General features: G+C 31.7%; 3 protein-coding genes across 3 annotated transcripts; 2 read left to right on the top strand and 1 right to left on the bottom strand.

The window, feature by feature from the left end:
- Window positions 1–821: 821 nt before the first annotated feature.
- Window positions 822–9,011, top strand: PHYBLDRAFT_183760 (hypothetical protein; the record flags this gene model as incomplete). The annotated part of the gene is made up of 5 exons (XM_018438825.1): window positions 822–868; window positions 903–959; window positions 1,030–1,094; window positions 1,154–1,198; window positions 8,838–9,011. The coding sequence occupies 5 exons, from the start codon at window positions 822–824 to the stop codon at window positions 8,957–8,959; spliced, it is 336 nt and encodes a 111-aa protein (XP_018284931.1). The 3' UTR covers window positions 8,960–9,011.
- Window positions 9,012–12,791: 3,780 nt separating this feature from the next.
- On the bottom strand, window positions 12,792–15,252 carry PHYBLDRAFT_152156 (hypothetical protein; the record flags this gene model as incomplete). The annotated part of the gene is made up of 3 exons (XM_018432853.1): window positions 12,792–12,900; window positions 12,992–13,131; window positions 15,139–15,252. The coding sequence occupies 3 exons, from the start codon at window positions 15,250–15,252 to the stop codon at window positions 12,792–12,794; spliced, it is 363 nt and encodes a 120-aa protein (XP_018284932.1).
- A 1,553-nt stretch (window positions 15,253–16,805) lies between these two features.
- Window positions 16,806–17,370, top strand: PHYBLDRAFT_183761 (hypothetical protein; the record flags this gene model as incomplete). Its single annotated transcript, XM_018438826.1, has 3 exons — window positions 16,806–16,897; window positions 16,987–17,057; window positions 17,197–17,370. 3 exons carry the CDS (start codon window positions 16,806–16,808, stop codon window positions 17,316–17,318), a joined length of 285 nt encoding a protein of 94 aa, XP_018284933.1. The 3' UTR covers window positions 17,319–17,370.
- Window positions 17,371–18,064: the final 694 nt, after the last annotated feature.

The following is an 18,064-nucleotide window of genomic DNA, read 5'->3' on the forward strand; positions in this document are numbered from 1 at the left end:
ATATTAGCGTCTCCTATGTACTCTCTTGGTCTGCAAATAAATCCTTTTGCTTCGGGTAGGTAAATGAAATATTCTACCACACAGTTCACAAAAAATAATTTTTTTTCAGCATTTTTATAGCCAAATAAAGTATATTGAGTACTATGGTTCGCATTCATGACGCCTTTTCTTTTTGTCTCTGGTAAGCTATTATATTGCAAGCATAATTACATATATATATTCTTAATATCCACGATTTCTTGTTCAAACAGCTAACACTTTTCTAATTTCATAGAACAACCATTTACAAGCAAGCAACACACAACTGGGCTTTTCTCTGGGAGATATTGTTTGGAGAATACTTGTTTTATCAGAACATTGGCCATTTCAAATTGTATGAAGGATAGAACACTAGCCAGAATGTTCCTGAATATTAAATATAACCACTGTACTATAAACCTAAGAATATTCTTTTCTTTCTAATAAAAACAAAATAAACCAATAATTATTATAAATAAATTAAAGATCGGAGAAGTGTATGGAAGCAAACAGTATAAGAAGAAGTCTCTAAGATTGGATAAAATAAATTCAAATACAACAAAACCCTGTAAAAACTGGCATATCCATAAATTAAACAATGTAAAAACTGGCATATCCGTATAATCGATCTTTCATTTATCGTTCTTTTAATCGGAAAGCGGTAGGATATATTACAACAAAACGTAATTCTGAGTTGCCGTTTTAGTGCATGTGGTAAAAACCCATATACAGAAAATGCAAACACATCCTACTATCCTGCTGTTCTGACCTTTTCCTATGTTCGAAAGTTGGTCTTACCACCTATGAGTAAGCCAGCTTCATACACTTGTAAAAACTATCTGATCACATCGTAAAACCTGGTCTTTTCACATAATTAATTACAGTTTTACACATAAGAAAACCGCACCTCTTTTCCAGTGCCAACAGCAGAAATTTATCCGGTAAGTCTGAATAATGTATTTATTTATTTTATTCTTATATCTAATTTTGTTTATTTTCTATCTCTGTTAGTACTGCCAACATTTCTATGTACCTGATTGAATGGCTTGTCTTTGAAAACCGGTTTTCTTTGGTAAGTAATAAAGCCAAACTTTATTCCATGATCTTTACTAATGCGTTTTATTAAACCTTTCAGAACAACAGTCAATGTGCACTATGCCTGGTTCTGACGAAAGTACTGGTAAGTAACCATACTATTTAAATTAAAAATAAATAAATATTTATGTAATCTAATATAATTGAATAATTTTTTAACCTTCTCTTACTAGTGAAATACCATAAACACACGTTTCTTTATAGGATTCTATCGTATTGGAAGTATTTATATATTATAATATATGAAAGGGTTTGTTATTATATTAATTATGTAGTAGCCTATATATTAGATTAGACTATATATTGTCAAGCCGTACATATTATAAGCAAGAAGTTTTTTTTAAAAATAAAAACAATTTTTCCAAAACAATCCCTATAAAAATATTTGAAATGAAGTGCAAGAAGTATTGCGGTAGTATAGTATGGCATGTGTGAATCCTATAGTTTAGCTGTGCATAATTGTCCAATAAAAATGTTTAGATTCGGAAGACAGTATACATAAATCCTGATTCTTCTGTTAAATGATCCAATAGAATATCATTATTTCAGTAGACAGTTTTCTCTGTAAAGTAATCCAATAGAATTCTACTATTTCAGTAGACAGTTTTCTATCAAAAATAGATTTTTTATTGAAATCTCTGTTTCAAATCAAGTTTAATTTAATGTAACATCCAAAAAAAAAAGATGCCATAATTTGATTATTCTCTCTGCGATTAAATAGTTTAAAAGAATCTTACATCTCTATATGGATCATTATAAGTTCAGAAGTTACATGGACAACTCACAGGTAACATAACATATTGCGAACGGAATCTATAAATGCCAAATTCCAGAATTTAATTATTCTGTCACTCAGAATTTCCCATACTATCGCATATGTGTAGAAATCTAATTCCCCAGTGCTTGCTATATACGATAACAGAAGAAAGGAAAAAGAGTGTGTGGTATACACACCACAGTTGAGTGAAGAACAGACCCCACAACCAAACACTGGTTCTTTCTTGCTAATGAACCTGGCAAGTTAACAATCTCCGGAACTGTTACACACCAGACACATGTACACTACACACTCATACAGTGTAAACCAACCATTACACAACAGGGATTTGAATTACAGGGATTTGAATAGTAGCAAATATAAAAACAATATTATTTTGTCTCTTTAATAAATAACACTCTCACAGTATCTATTTTTCCCATTATCGAGATACTAACCCATAAACAATCCTGAATACCTCAGAGTGTTTTCTACTTAAGTCTCAAAAAAAAATTGAGATAGAGAAATACTACATACTTCCAGCTGTTTTCAGGGAATATTGCTCATTATAATTCTCATAGGGTTTATCAATATAAAGTATAAGCTTATATATATGTCAGTACCTAAAAGTACTATGCAACTACTGTAGAAAGTTATATAAAAATGTTTCACAAGAGGTCGGAATGATTTGTGATAATCAAAAAACCGTTTTTTTTTCAAGGGTATAAATGATGTATAATAATTCATAACTCTAAATATATTTGCGTAGGGAAACCCAATACTTTACAATAAGAAATTGGAAAAAATACTTTAGTATGTTGAGCTCTTCTAATGTTCTTTTACAAAGAGCATATAATATAGCTAATAGATGTATCTACACTCTTTCTGGAATTTTTTTGGTACAGAAATAAAATGTACCAAAAAAGATGAAAACATAAAAATAGACAAACGATTGCACTATTTTTATATTTATTCTCATGTCAAATTCATTTTCGTTTGTTCACCAATAATTTCCAGAAAGAGTGTATTCCGTCTTATTAAAGTTGAATCACTGTATCACGAAACCAAAAAGAAATAAATTAGAACCTCAGTTTGAAATAACACAAATTTATATCTTTGTGCTTTATGTAATTCAACTAAATGCTTGATTATCTCGCGTTCTAGTAATTCGTTTTTGCTGAAAACAAGTGCATTAAAGAGCTAGAGATGATAAAAAACTAGTGGGCTAAGAGACGCGGCGGGCTTTTAAATAAATCGAATATTCGGAGTATGAATTAGCTTGAAAATTGAAATCCGCTACTTACTCCTGCAGTGGGGAAGTGATGTTTTCAGTCTCCATTTGAGTAGTATTAAAAGACAGGACACATACCATTAGGGTGTTTTAAATTTAGATATTTTCATCGGCGAACGTAAAAAGTAAGTCAGCTTCTTAAAAGGATTCCAAAACTAGTAAAGTATCTGTAAAAAATATGTAAATCAAAAAGCTTCAAAAGGTTTCTTTTAGATTTTTAGAAGTTGATTATTTTTTACAGAACTTTACGTAAGGAAGTTCAGTAATATATTTTTATATTAGATGTTATTAGCTAATTAATAGAGTATGGATAGAAAATAAAAACCTTGAATTCCAAGATCTTTAAACTTGAAACACCCTATTTTATCAGACACGGATTTAATATGAAATGTCAAATTGGAAAATATGCTCCCTGGTTAAGAATTGTAAAAGATAGATGGAAAAGAAAATATATCCTTATTATAAGAGCTGTATCTTGTCAGGTTTAATAAAATATATATATTTATTCGATTTATATGAGATTTTCAAATATATTTAACTGAAATAGAACGAAACTAAGAATCTTATCAACTAAGATTTTAATAATTTTATTTGATGTTGGAATATCAAGTTTTATTAAAAAAGAAAAAAAGAAAAACACTATTATACAAAAAACACTTAACAACTTATTGAGAACAAGTATACATTCTAAATATCAGTTAAATATTGGATATTAATAATAATAATAATAATAATAAAAATAAAATCCAAAGAAAAGCAAAAAAAATATAATTAAATATTAAAAACAATTTATCCTTCACTTGTTTATTGAATTTTTTTAAACATCTGCTTTGATTCGATTAAATCAAATCCGTTTTTATATAAATTTATTTTATTTATAGATACGGAGTCTTTGTTCCCTTTAATTCTCTTTGATATTTGTTTATTCTTATTGTGTTTAAAGAAGACATTGCAATTGCGATTTATATCAGTTTACTCTTATGATACCCCTGACTTAAACAATCGATATATATATTGAAGATTGTTCTGTAATATATACTTTTCTTTGATTGTATTCTATATGTTTGATTATTTCTAAGAACATCTCTAACAATCAGATAATTTTATCTTTTCTTAAAAACAAACATCACAACTCTAGATAAAAAAATCACTTCACCCATCAGTTCAATTTAGTTTTTTTTTAACATAAATTATGGGAGTATTTGCATCAATAAATTTTAAATCCTTGTCGAAGTTGCCACAAAGATAAAAAAAAGACTATATTTTTTCCATAAAATAAAATAATTCAGACTTGTGAATATAACGCTTTACTAAACTTTTATATTTCAGATAGAAGCTGATATAAATTTGACTGTTTGATATGCGAAGATATCAAATTTTAAAATTAAATATATAGAACAAATAAAAATAAAATGTTAATAAATAATATAAACAAAGAAAAATAATTAAAGAAGGCTTGTACTAGTTTAAAAGCCTTGATTAATACAATAAAAAGAGAACCTGGTTTGGTCAGGTAAAATTCAATATATATATATTATAGTCATTATACATGTATCCGATTAGTTTCTGCGCTTACTTTAAATATAGTTCAGACGATAAAACGATTGTGAGGTTACACGTAGATAGTAAATAGAAGAAGCTTCTTTTATAAAAACATATAAATATAATAATATAGTTTGTACTTAAACTATAAACTCTGAGCCACTTTACTATACTCAGATATTTTCTTATAATAAACCATGTGTTTCACAATTGAATACATATATATCACAGATATATATTATTTTCGGGAATGTTTTCCGTAATATCTGAGTTAGTACTCACTTGAAGCTGCTAACAGTCCAAATTGGGAATTATAATAGAGGTCGCAAATCACATAAATACAGTGTACACATAAATGTTACCTAAACAGTTCTTTTGTGTACATTATACTTTTCCTACAAATGGCCTGATGTTTTTGTTTAATAAAACACAAAGCCTTGTATGAAGTAGTCGCACTTTATTAAACGAGTGAATCTAAATCAAATTATGCAGTAGCATATATCAAATGTTTCTTGTTGAAATTTTTAAATATGAGTAAGAGCGTCATTGGGATCGAAGAAGGTGTTGGAATTATGGTGGTATGAATACTATATGACTTGGAGAGTTGAAGGTCAGCTCTGAGAATGGTGACATATAACACTTTAGGTATAGAGAAATATTGTATATGACTTCCGAGTGTTGAGGTTTTATTATATGGCCATTATTTCGATTTTTATTTTTCAGTGATTATAAAATAAAAGAATAATATTGTTGGTGGTGGCGATTCTGGTAGTTTTGTAAAGTTGATGGCGGGATGGTGGGATGGCGGGATGGAGGGAACATAGGAAGAGGATTCACGCCATCGTTAAATAGAATTTTTATTTTATTTTGGTTACGGCGCAGTGAAGACCACTTTAATATACCGTCCTCTCTGGGCGATTATAAGTGAACACTAGACGGTCTTTAAATCTATGTATGGGTAACAGTATCCCTGTCAATGGACCCTGCTATGTTCTTTTAGCTTAAGGATACACAAAGCTGTCTGCGCAACCAATTGGTAATACCAATTTACAAAAAAGTGCATTCTGTCCGAATTATCGAGTAGAATCCTTAGGTTGTAAAAAGACACAAAAAGAAATAGACAATATGTATATTTTGTATCAGTGCAGCAATTGTATTGGTAGACAATTGGGCGTATGTGCATATGTGCGTATGTGCGTGTGTTGGATAAAAGAAAAGAAAAATATATGATAGTAAGCCCAAAATATGATAGCAAGTTATATATATATATAGTTTGGGAGTAGCTTCTGGTGTGTAACCGTATATTGAATAAAAGGAAAATAAATATATATGATAATGTATCCAAAATATGATAGAAGCTCGTATATATATATATTTCGGGAGTAGCTTTTGGTGTGTGTCCGTGTGTTGAATAATAATAATAAAATATACAAGATAGTATATCCAAAATATGATAGAGGCTCGTATATGTATATAGTTCGGGAGTAGCTTCTGGTGTGTGCCAGTGTGTTGAATAATAATAATAACATATATAAGATAATGTATCCAAAACATGATAACAGTTTATATATATTTAGTTCGAAAGTTACTTTTGGTTTATGAATATCACCCTTTTCATTTTGACTCGGTAATATTTTTCTGTAGGCTCTTGCTTTTTTGGTGTAAAATGTTTGATGCTTTTTGATCCAATTTCATTAAGTATAATTATAGAAGAATGTGTATGGATCTGGATAGTGTGTTATTTATGAAACATACTAGAAAACATAGTTTAAATTATATTATTATATATAGCTTCTATCATACATTAAAAGTATTAACAAAAATATAAATAACAATGCGATTGTGAATGATTTGTAAATATATACCGTGGAATAAAAATCGGCTATAGAAGTATATTCCAATATATCTTGTATTATTATCTATAGATTAAACCCAATCTAATTTTAATTAGAATCTTGAGGAGACAGGATATATGAACAATTTTGGAATTATTTGAGAGAGGTATGATACAAGCTATATATTTATAAGAAAGCAAAACTATTATTACTAGCATATATGTTTTTACGATATTATTATCTTCTGGATTCCGAAGGCCCAAGATTGTCAGAAATATCCCTTCAGTCCAGATCGAGCTCAATAGGCGGCCGATCCGGACAGGACCATATTGCTGATATAACATATTCGGTTTTTATTGGTTAACTGAAATTATAGTTCTTATTAATCATACATATGTTTTATTTTTATACTGGGCCGACTTCTGTCTACTATGAAATGTAATATTATATGAATGACGATTCCCAAAAGGAATGAATATTCTCAAAAAGGATGACGGGATGGATGAATGGGGGAATGTAGAAGGAGGATGCAAGCCACCGTAAAAAAAAGTTTTTTTTGTTATGATTATGGCGCAGTGAAGGCCACTTTAATATATCATCCTGTCTGAGCGATTGTAAGTGAGAACTAGGCGGTTTTTAAGTCTATGTATGGGGAACAGTATCCCTGTCAATTGATTCTGCTATGTTATTTTAGCTTATTGATACACAAAAACCGCCTGCGCAACCAATTGGTAATAACAGTTTACAAAAAAGTGCATTCTGTCCGAATTATGGATTATAATCCTTAGTTTGTAAGAAAATATAAAAGGAACATACAATCAAGTATATTTTGTACCAGTTCAGCCAATATATTGGTAGACAATTGGGTGAGTGTGCGTATGTGTGTGTGGTGGATTAAAGAAAAGACATATATATAGTATCTGTCACACATTTAATATATTAATAAAAAGAAAAAAACAATGCGATAGTTAATGATCCATCGAGCTATTTCGTGGATTAAACTGTTATAAGAACATATTAAATTAATTCCTATTTAGTTTATATAATTTTCAGTAAGATACTATATCACTACAAAAAAGGAGCGATTCAGAGAGTGATTTTAAAAGCTATTATAAGCATTCTTTATAATCACTAGTTGAATTGCCAATTTTTTCTTAGTGGATCTATTTCTAATAAAGATCTCAAGCAGTGCGATGAACATGATGTCAGTTTATTAGAGTGTTCAGAATAATTTTTTTTTCTATATGCGCTTTCTTTCTTTCATAACATTTAATTATATAACTAAAAGTTAATTCTATGATATATATTCCATATCAAAACCTTTATATAAAGTATAGATTCCTTTTATTCTTATATGTTTTATTAAAACATTCTTGTTATTATATTTGCTTATTATCTAATATAAAAACCCGATACTCTCAATATTATATATTACTATGCCCAGTTGTGAAAACTTTTAGTTCTCTTGTAATACATTTATATATATAATCTAAGACTAGATATCTGCTCTTATCGACTATAGCAATTCGGTAAATAAAAAAAAAACTAATTGCATTTTAAACATGTCAATAATATTTTTAATTTATGAGACTTGCTTTAATAAAAAGCTGGGATAATATAAAGAGTCTCTTGATATGCTCTTATAGTCTATACATATATATATATATAGACCACTTTCTCTTTCATATTCCAACTAAAGTGGTACAGTTTTACAACCTTTCTTTTAAGAAATAGTATATTAATATATAACATATGTGTCAAGTAAATTTTTATATAAAATCAATTCACGAAAATGGGTAGCCATATAAGAAATTCGGGTTTTTAAAATGAAAGTCTTTATATTGCTTCTAATCAGAGCAATCAATCCATTGATCTACAATTTTCTATGCATGCTGCTATGTCATCATCTAATGACGAAAGCATAAAATTTTTTCACAGTTATTTAGTAAGAGTGCCAGCCAGACCATCTCTGTTTTCCTCTTGTGCATGGTAAGTCTATTATTTCCTTTTCATTTGTGTTGAGGGAGTAGTATAGTCTATAGATATACTAATCTTGACCTTTTTTCTATGTGAATCAGCGGCGTGTCGGATGGATGGGTGTTGGTGTGGTGTGGATGGGGGGGGGTGTGGTGGGTGTGGTGGGTGTGGTGGGTGTGGTGGGTGTGGGGTAGTTTAGTTTCCCCTCTCTAGTTAGTTTACGTAGTGGGTAGTCTTTAGATATAGCTTTCGTTTATCCCTTTAGCTTAGCTTAGATTGATAGTTTCGTTCCCTGTTCACCTTTTATTTTTTAAGCCCATAGCTAGCCTCACACCCCAGCGTTCCCGATCTCCTCCCCACTCCGTTCTCTTCCACGAAGTCAGGACAGGTCTACGCCCTGTGGAGGATGGATCCGCCTTTATAGGTGGTGAACTAAGATTCTGACGATATATTTGAATATTAATAAAATTTTTTTTTAAACCATTTTTGTCTGCCCATAAATACAATGTCTGCTTTACAAATGATTGAGAGAAACACTTTATTATTAGAAGAAAACTGAATAAAACAATGCGTGAGAACAATAATATGAGTTTATTTTTTATTTAAAAATATCAAGTTTTAATAGTAGTGTATTTTTTATATGGGCGAGAAGTGGGCGGTGTGAGTGGGTGGTCCGTGTGGGTGGTCCGTGTGGGTGGTCCGTGTGGGTGGTCCGTGTGAGTAGTCAGTGTGACAAAGTTTTGACATTCATGGCGCATGCTAATGACGAGAGATTAACATCGCGAGACTTTTTGTTAGGTGGCGTCCGCTTGGTCTAGACCCAGTCGCGTAAAAGTATACTGAAAAGCGTGAGCTTTGAAAATTATGTCCGATGGGATGGAATTAGATGGGATGGGATGGAATTGAATGGCATCATTAGGATCGAAGAAGGTGTCGGAATTATGGTGGTATGAATACTATATGACTTGGAGAGTTGAAGGTCAGCTCTGAGAATGGTGGCATATAACACTTCAGGTATAGAGAAATATTGTATATGACTTCCGAGTGTTGAGGTTTTATTATATGGCCATTATTTCGATTTTTATTTTTCAGTGATTATAAAATAAAAGAATAATATTGTTGGTGGTGGCGATTCTGGTAGTTTTGTAAAGTTGATGGCGGGATGGTGGGATGGCGGGATGGAGGGAATGTAGGAAGAGGATTGACGCCATCGTTAAATATAATTTTTATTTTATTTTGGTTACGGCGCAGTGAAGGCCACTTTAATATACCGTCCTCTCTGGGCGATTGTAAGTGATCACAAGACGGTCTTTCAACCTATGTATGGGTAACAGTATCCCTGTCAATGGACCCTGCTATGTTCCTTTAGCTTAGGGATACACAAAGCTGTCTGCGCAACCAATTGGTAATACCAATTTACAAAAAAGTGCATTCTGTCCGAATTATTGAGTAGAATCCTTAGGTTGTAAAAAGACACAAAAAGAAATAGACAATATGTATATTTTGTATCAGTGCAGCAATTGTATTGGTAGACAATTGGGCGAGTGTGCGAGTGTGCGTATGTGCGTGTGTTGGATAAAAGAAAAGAAAAATATATGATAGTAAGCCCAAAATATGATAGCAGGTTATATATATATAGCTTGGGAGTAGCTTCTGGTGTGTAACCGTATATTGAATAAAAGGAAAATAAATATATATGATAGTGTATCCAAAATATGATAGAGACTCGTATATATATATATTTTGGGAGTAGCTTTTGGTGTGTGTCCGTGTGTTGAATAATAATAATAAAATATACAAGATAGTATATCCAAAATATGATAGAGGCTCATATATGTATATAGTTCGGGAGTAGCTTCTGGTGTGTGCCAGTGTGTTGAATAATAATAATAACATATATAAGATAATATAATCCAAAACATGATAACAGTTTATATATATTTAGTTCGAAAGTTACTTTTGGTTTATGAATATCACCCTTTTCATTTTGACTTGGTAATATTTTTCTGTAGGCTCTTGCTTTTTTGGTGTAAAATGTTTGATGCTTTTTGATCCAATTTCATTAAGTATAATTATAGAAGAATGTGTATGGATCTGGATAGTGTGTTATTTATGAAACATACTAGAAAACATAGTTTAAATTATATTATTATATATAGCTTCTATCATACATTAAAAGTATTAACAAAAATATAAATAACAATGCGATTGTGAATGATTTGTAAATATATACCGTGGAAATAAAAATCGGCTATAGAAGTATATTCCAATATATCTTGTATTATTATCTATAGATTAAACCCAATCTAATTTTAATTAGAATCTTGAGGAGACAGGATATATGAACAATTTTGGAATTATTTGAGAGAGGTATGATACAAGCTATATATTTATAAGAAAGCAAAACTATTATTACTAGCATATATGTTTTTACGATATTATTATCTTCTGGATTCCGACGGCCCAAGATTGCTGGAAATATCCCTTCAGTCCAGATCGAGCTCAATAGGCGGCCGATCCGGACAGGACCATATTGCTGATATAACATATTCGGTTTTTATTGGTTAACTGAAATTGTAGTTCTTATTAATCATACATATGTTTTATTTTTATACTGGGCCGACTTCTGTCTACTATGAGATGTAATATTATATGAATGACGATTCCCAAAAGGAATGAATATTCTCAAAAAGGATGACGGGATGGATGAATGGGGGAATGTAGAAGGAGGATGCAAGCCACCGTAAAAAAAAGTTTTTTTTGTTATGATTATGGCGCAGTGAAGGCCACTTTAATATATCATCCTGTCTGAGCGATTGTAAGTGAGAACTAGGCGGTTTTTAAGTCTATGTATGGGGAACAGTATCCCTGTCAATTGATTCTGCTATGTTATTTTAGCTTATTGATACACAAAAACCGCCTGCGCAACCAATTGGTAATAACAGTTTACAAAAAAGTGCATTCTGTCCGAATTATGGATTATAATCCTTAGTTTGTAAGAAAATATAAAAGGAACATACAATCAAGTATATTTTGTACCAGTTCAGCCAATATATTGGTAGACAATTGGGTGAGTGTGCGTATGTGTGTGTGGTGGATTAAAGAAAAGACATATATATAGTATCTGTCACACATTTAATATATTAATAAAAAGAAAAAAACAATGCGATAGTTAATGATCCATCGAGCTATTTCGTGGATCAAACTGTTATAAGAACATATTAAATTAATTCCTATTTAGTTTATATAATTTTCAGTAAGATATTATATCACTACAAAAAAGGAGCGATTCAGAGAGTGATTTTAAAAGCTATTATAAGCATTCTTTATAATCATTAGTTGAATTGCCAATTTTTTCTTAGTGGATCTATTTCTAATAAAGATCTCAAGCAGTGCGATGAACATGATGTCAGTTTATTAGAGTGTTCAGAATAATTTTTTTTTCTATATGCGCTTTCTTTCTTTCATAACATTTAATTATATAACTAAAAGTTAATTCTATGATATATATTCCATATCAAAACCTTTATATAAAGTATAGATTCCTTTTATTCTTATATGTTTTATTAAAACATTCTTGTTATTATATTTGCTTATTATCTAATATAAAAACCCGATACTCTCAATATTATATATTACTATGCCCAGTTGTGAAAACTTTTAGTTCTCTTGTAATACATTTATATATATAATTTAAGACTAGATATCTGCTCTTATCGACTATAGCAATTCGGTAAATAAAAAAAAAACTAATTGCATTTTAAACATGTCAATAATATTTTTAATTTATGAGACTTGCTTTAATAAAAAGCTGGGATAATATAAAGAGTCTCTTGATATGCTCTTATAGTCTATACATATATATATATGGACCACTTTCTCTTTCATATTCCAACTAAAGTGGTACAGTTTTACAACCTTTCTTTTAAGAAATAATATATTAATATATAACATATGTGTCAAGTAAATTTTTATATAAAATCAATTCACGAAAATGGGTAGCCATATAAGAAATTCGGGTTTTTAAAATGAAAGTCTTTATATTGCTTCTAGTCAGAGCAATCAATCCATTGATCTACAATTTTCTATGCATGCTGCTATGTCATCATCTAATGACGAAAGCATAAAATTTTTTCACAGTTATTTAGTAAGAGTGCCAGCCAGACCATCTCTGTTTTCCTCTTGTGCATGGTAAGTCTATTATTTCCTTTTCATTTGTGTTGAGGGAGTAGTATAGTCTATAGATATACTAATCTTGACCTTTTTTCTATGTGAATCAGCGGCGTGTCGGATGGATGGGTGTTGGTGTGGTGTGGATGGGGGGTGTGGTGGGTGTGGTGGGTGTGGTGGGTGTGGTGGGTGTGGGGTAGTTTAGTTTCCCCTCTCTAGTTAGTTTACGTAGTGGGTAGTCTTTAGATATAGCTTTCGTTTATCCCTTTAGCTTAGCTTAGATTGATAGTTTCGTTCCCTGTTCACCTTTTATTTTTTAAGCCCATAGCTAGCCTCACACCCCAGCGTTCCCGATCTCCTCCCCACTCCGTTCTCTTCCACGAAGTCAGGACAGGTCTACGCCCTGTGGAGGATGGATCCGCCTTTATAGGTGGTGAACTAAGATTCTGACGATATATTTGAATATTAATAAAATTTTTTTTTTAAACCATTTTTGTCTGCCCATAAATACAATGTCTGCTTTACAAATGATTGAGAGAAACACTTTATTATTAGAAGAAAACTGAATAAAACAATGCGTGAGAAAAATAATATGAGTTTATTTTTTATTTAAAAATATCAAGTTTTAATAGTAGTGTATTTTTTATATGGGCGAGAAGTGGGCGGTGTGAGTGGGTGATCCGTGTGGGTGGTCCGTGTGGGTGGTCCGTGTGGGTGGTCCGTGTGGGTGGTCCGTGTGAGTAGTCAGTCTGACAGAGTTTTGACATTCATGGCGCATGCTAATGACGAGAGATTAACATCGCGAGACTTTTTGTTAGGTGGCGTCCGCTTGGTCTAGACCCAGTCGCGTAAAAGTATACTGAAAGGCGTGAGCTTTGAAAATTATGTCCGATGGGATGGAATTAGATGGGATGGGACGGAATTGAATGGCGTCATTGGGATCGAAGAAGGTGTCGGAATTATGGTGGTATGAATACTATATGACTTGGAGAGTTGAAGGTCAGCTCTGAGAATGGTGACATATAACACTTCAGGTATAGAGAAATATTGTATATGACTTCCGAGTGTTGAGGTTTTATTATATGGCCATTATTTCGATTTTTATTTTTCAGTGATTATAAAATAAAAGAATAATATTGTTGGTGGTGGCGATTCTGGTAGTTTTGTAAAGTTGATGGCGGGATGGTGGGATGGCGGGATGGAGGGAATGTAGGAAGAGGATTGACGCCATCGTTAAATAGAATTTTTATTTTATTTTGGTTACGGCGCAGTGAAGGCCACTTTAATATACCGTCCTCTCTGGGCGATTGTAAGTGATCACAAGACGGTCTTTCAACCTATGTATGGGTAACAGTATCCCTGTCAATGGACCCTGCTATGATCCTTTAGCTTAGGGATACACAAAGCTGTCTGCGCAACCAATTGGTAATACCAATTTACAAAAAAGTGCATTCTGTCCGAATTATCGAGTAGAATCCTTAGGTTGTAAAAAGACACAAAAAGAAATAGACAATATGTATATTTTGTATCAGTGCAGCAATTGTATTGGTAGACAATTGGGCGAGTGTGCGAGTGTGCGTATGTGCGTGTGTTGGATAAAAGAAAAGAAAAATATATGATAGTAAGCCCAAAATATGATAGCAGGTTATATATATATAGTTTGGGAGTAGCTTCTGGTGTGTAACCGTATATTGAATAAAAGGAAAATAAATATATATGATAGTGTATCCAAAATATGATAGAGGCTCGTATATATATATATTTTGGGAGTAGCTTTTGGTGTGTGTCCGTGTGTTGAATAATAATAATAAAATATACAAGATAATATATCCAAAATATGATAGAGGCTCATATATGTATATAGTTCGGGAGTAGCTTCTGGTGTGTGCCAGTGTGTTGAATAATAATAATAACATATATAAGATAATATAATCCAAAACATGATAACAGTTTATATATATTTAGTTCGAAAGTTACTTTTGGTTTATGAATATCACCCTTTTCATTTTGACTTGGTAATATTTTTCTGTAGGCTCTTGCTTTTTTGGTGTAAAATGTTTGATGCTTTTTGATCCAATTTCATTAAGTATAATTATAGAAGAATGTGTATGGATCTGGATAGTGTGTTATTTATGAAACATACTAGAAAACATAGTTTAAATTATATTATTATATATAGCTTCTATCATACATTAAAAGTATTAACAAAAATATAAATAACAATGCGATTGTGAATGATTTGTAAATATATACCGTGGAATAAAAATCGGCTATAGAAGTATATTCCAATATATCTTGTATTATTATCTATAGATTAAACCCAATCTAATTTTAATTAGAATCTTGAGGAGACAGGATATATGAACAATTTTGGAATTATTTGAGAGAGGTATGATACAAGCTATATATTTATAAGAAAGCAAAACTATTATTACTAGCATATATGTTTTTACGATATTATTATCTTCTGGATTCCGACGGCCCAAGATTGTTGGAAATATCCCTTCAGTCCAGATCGAGCTCAATAGGCGGCCGATCCGGACAGGACCATATTGCTGATATAACATATTCGGTTTTTATTGGTTAACTGAAATTGTAGTTCTTATTAATCATACATATGTTTTATTTTTATACTGGGCCGACTTCTGTCTACTATGAGATGTAATATTATATGAATGACGATTCCCAAAAGGAATGAATATTCTCAAAAAGGATGACGGGATGGATGAATGGGAGAATGTAGAAGGAGGATGCAAGCCACCGTAAAAAAAAAGTTTTTTTTGTTATGATTATGGCGCAGTGAAGGCCACTTTAATATATCATCCTGTCTGAGCGATTGTAAGTGAGAACTAGGCGGTTTTTAAGTCTATGTATGGGGAACAGTATCCCTGTCAATTGATTCTGCTATGTTATTTTAGCTTATTGATACACAAAAACCGCCTGCGCAACCAATTGGTAATAACAGTTTACAAAAAAGTGCATTCTGTCCGAATTATGGATTATAATCCTTAGTTTGTAAGAAAATATAAAAGGAACATACAATCAAGTATATTTTGTACCAGTTCAGCCAATATATTGGTAGACAATTGGGTGAGTGTGCGTATGTGTGTGTGGTGGATTAAGGAAAAGACATATATATATAGTATCTGTCACACATTTAATATATTAATAAAAAGAAAAAAACAATGCGATAGTTAATGATCCATCGAGCTATTTCGTGGATCAAACTGTTATAAGAACATATTAAATTAATTCCTATTTAGTTTATATAATTTTCAGTAATATATTATATCACTACAAAAAAGGAGCGATTCAGAGAGTGATTTTAAAAGCTATTATAAGCATTCTTTATAATCACTAGTTGAATTTCCAATTTTTTCTTAGTGGATCTATTTCTAATAAAGATCTCAAGCAGTGCGATGAACATGATGTCAGTTTATTAGAGTGTTCAGAATAATTTTTTTTTCTATATGCGCTTTCTTTCTTTCATAACATTTAATTATATAACTAAAAGTTAATTCTATGATATATATTCCATATCAAAACCTTTATATAAAGTATAGATTCCTTTTATTCTTATATGTTTTATTAAAACATTCTTGTTATTATATTTGCTTATTATCTAATATAAAAACCCGATACTCTCAATATTATATATTACTATGCCCAGTTGTGAAAACTTTTAGTTCTCTTGTAATACATTTATATATATAATCTAAGACTAGATATATGCTCTTATCGACTATAGCAATTCGGTAAATAAAAAAAAACTAATTGCATTTTAAACATGTCAATAATATTTTTAATTTATGAGACTTGCTTTAATAAAAAGCTGGGATAATATAAAGAGTCTCTTGATATGCTCTTATAGTCTATACATATATATATATGGACCACTTTCTCTTTCATATTCCAACTAAAGTGGTACAGTTTTACAACCTTTCTTTTAAGAAATAATATATTAATATATAACATATGTGTCAAGTAAATTTTTATATAAAATCAATTCACGAAAATGGGTAGCCATATAAGAAATTCGGGTTTTTAAAATGAAAGTCTTTATATTGCTTCTAATCAGAGCAATCAATCCATTGATCTACAATTTTCTATGCATGCTGCTATGTCATCATCTAATGACGAAAGCATAAAATTTTTTCACAGTTATTTAGTAAGAGTGCCAGCCAGACCATCTCTGTTTTCCTCTTGTGCATGGTAAGTCTATTATTTCCTTTTCATTTGTGTTGAGGGAGTAGTATAGTCTATAGATATACTAATCTTGACCTTTTTTCTATGTGAATCAGCGGCGTGTCGGATGGATGGGTGTTGGTGTGGTGTGGATGGGGGGGTGTGGTGGGTGTGGTGGGTGTGGTGGGTGTGGGGTAGTTTAGTTTCCCCTCTCTAGTTAGTTTACGTAGTGGGTAGTCTTTAGATATAGCTTTCGTTTATCCCTTTAGCTTAGCTTAGATTGATAGTTTCGTTCCCTGTTCACCTTTTATTTTTTAAGCCCATAGCTAGCCTCACACCCCAGCGTTCCCGATCTCCTCCCCACTCCGTTCTCTTCCACGAAGTCAGGACAGGTCTACGCCCTGTGGAGGATGGATCCGCCTTTATAGGTGGTGAACTAAGATTCTGACGATATATTTGAATATTAATAAAATTTTTTTTTAAACCATTTTTGTCTGCCCATAAATACAATGTCTGCTTTACAAATGATTGAGAGAAACACTTTATTATTAGAAGAAAACTGAATAAAACAATGCGTGAGAACAATAATATGAGTTTATTTTTTATTTAAAAATATCAAGTTTTAATAGTAGTGTATTTTTTATATGGGCGAGAAGTGGGCGGTGTGAGTGGGTGGTCCGTGTGGGTGGTCCGTGTGGGTGGTCCGTGTGGGTGGTCCGTGTGAGTAGTCAGTGTGACAAAGTTTTGACATTCATGGCGCATGCTAATGACGAGAGATTAACATCGCGAGACTTTTTGTTAGGTGGCGTCCGCTTGGTCTAGACCCAGTCGCGTAAAAGTATACTGAAAGGCATGAGCTTTGAAAATTATGTCCGATGGGATGGAATTAGATGGGATGGGACGGAATTGAATGGCGTCATTGGGATCGAAGAAGGTGTCGGAATTATGGTGGTATGAATACTATATGACTTGGAGAGTTGAAGGTCAGCTCTGAGAATGGTGACATATAACACTTCAGGTATAGAGAAATATTGTATATGACTTCCGAGTGTTGAGGTTTTATTATATGGCCATTATTTCGATTTTTATTTTTCAGTGATTATAAAATAAAAGAATAATATTGTTGGTGGTGGCGATTCTGGTAGTTTTGTAAAGTTGATGGCGGGATGGTGGGATGGCGGGATGGAGGGAATG

This window comes from Phycomyces blakesleeanus (assembly GCF_001638985.1).
Source record: "Phycomyces blakesleeanus NRRL 1555(-) unplaced genomic scaffold PHYBLscaffold_33, whole genome shotgun sequence".
Classification (NCBI taxonomy): Eukaryota; Fungi; Mucoromycota; class Mucoromycetes; order Mucorales; family Phycomycetaceae; genus Phycomyces; species Phycomyces blakesleeanus.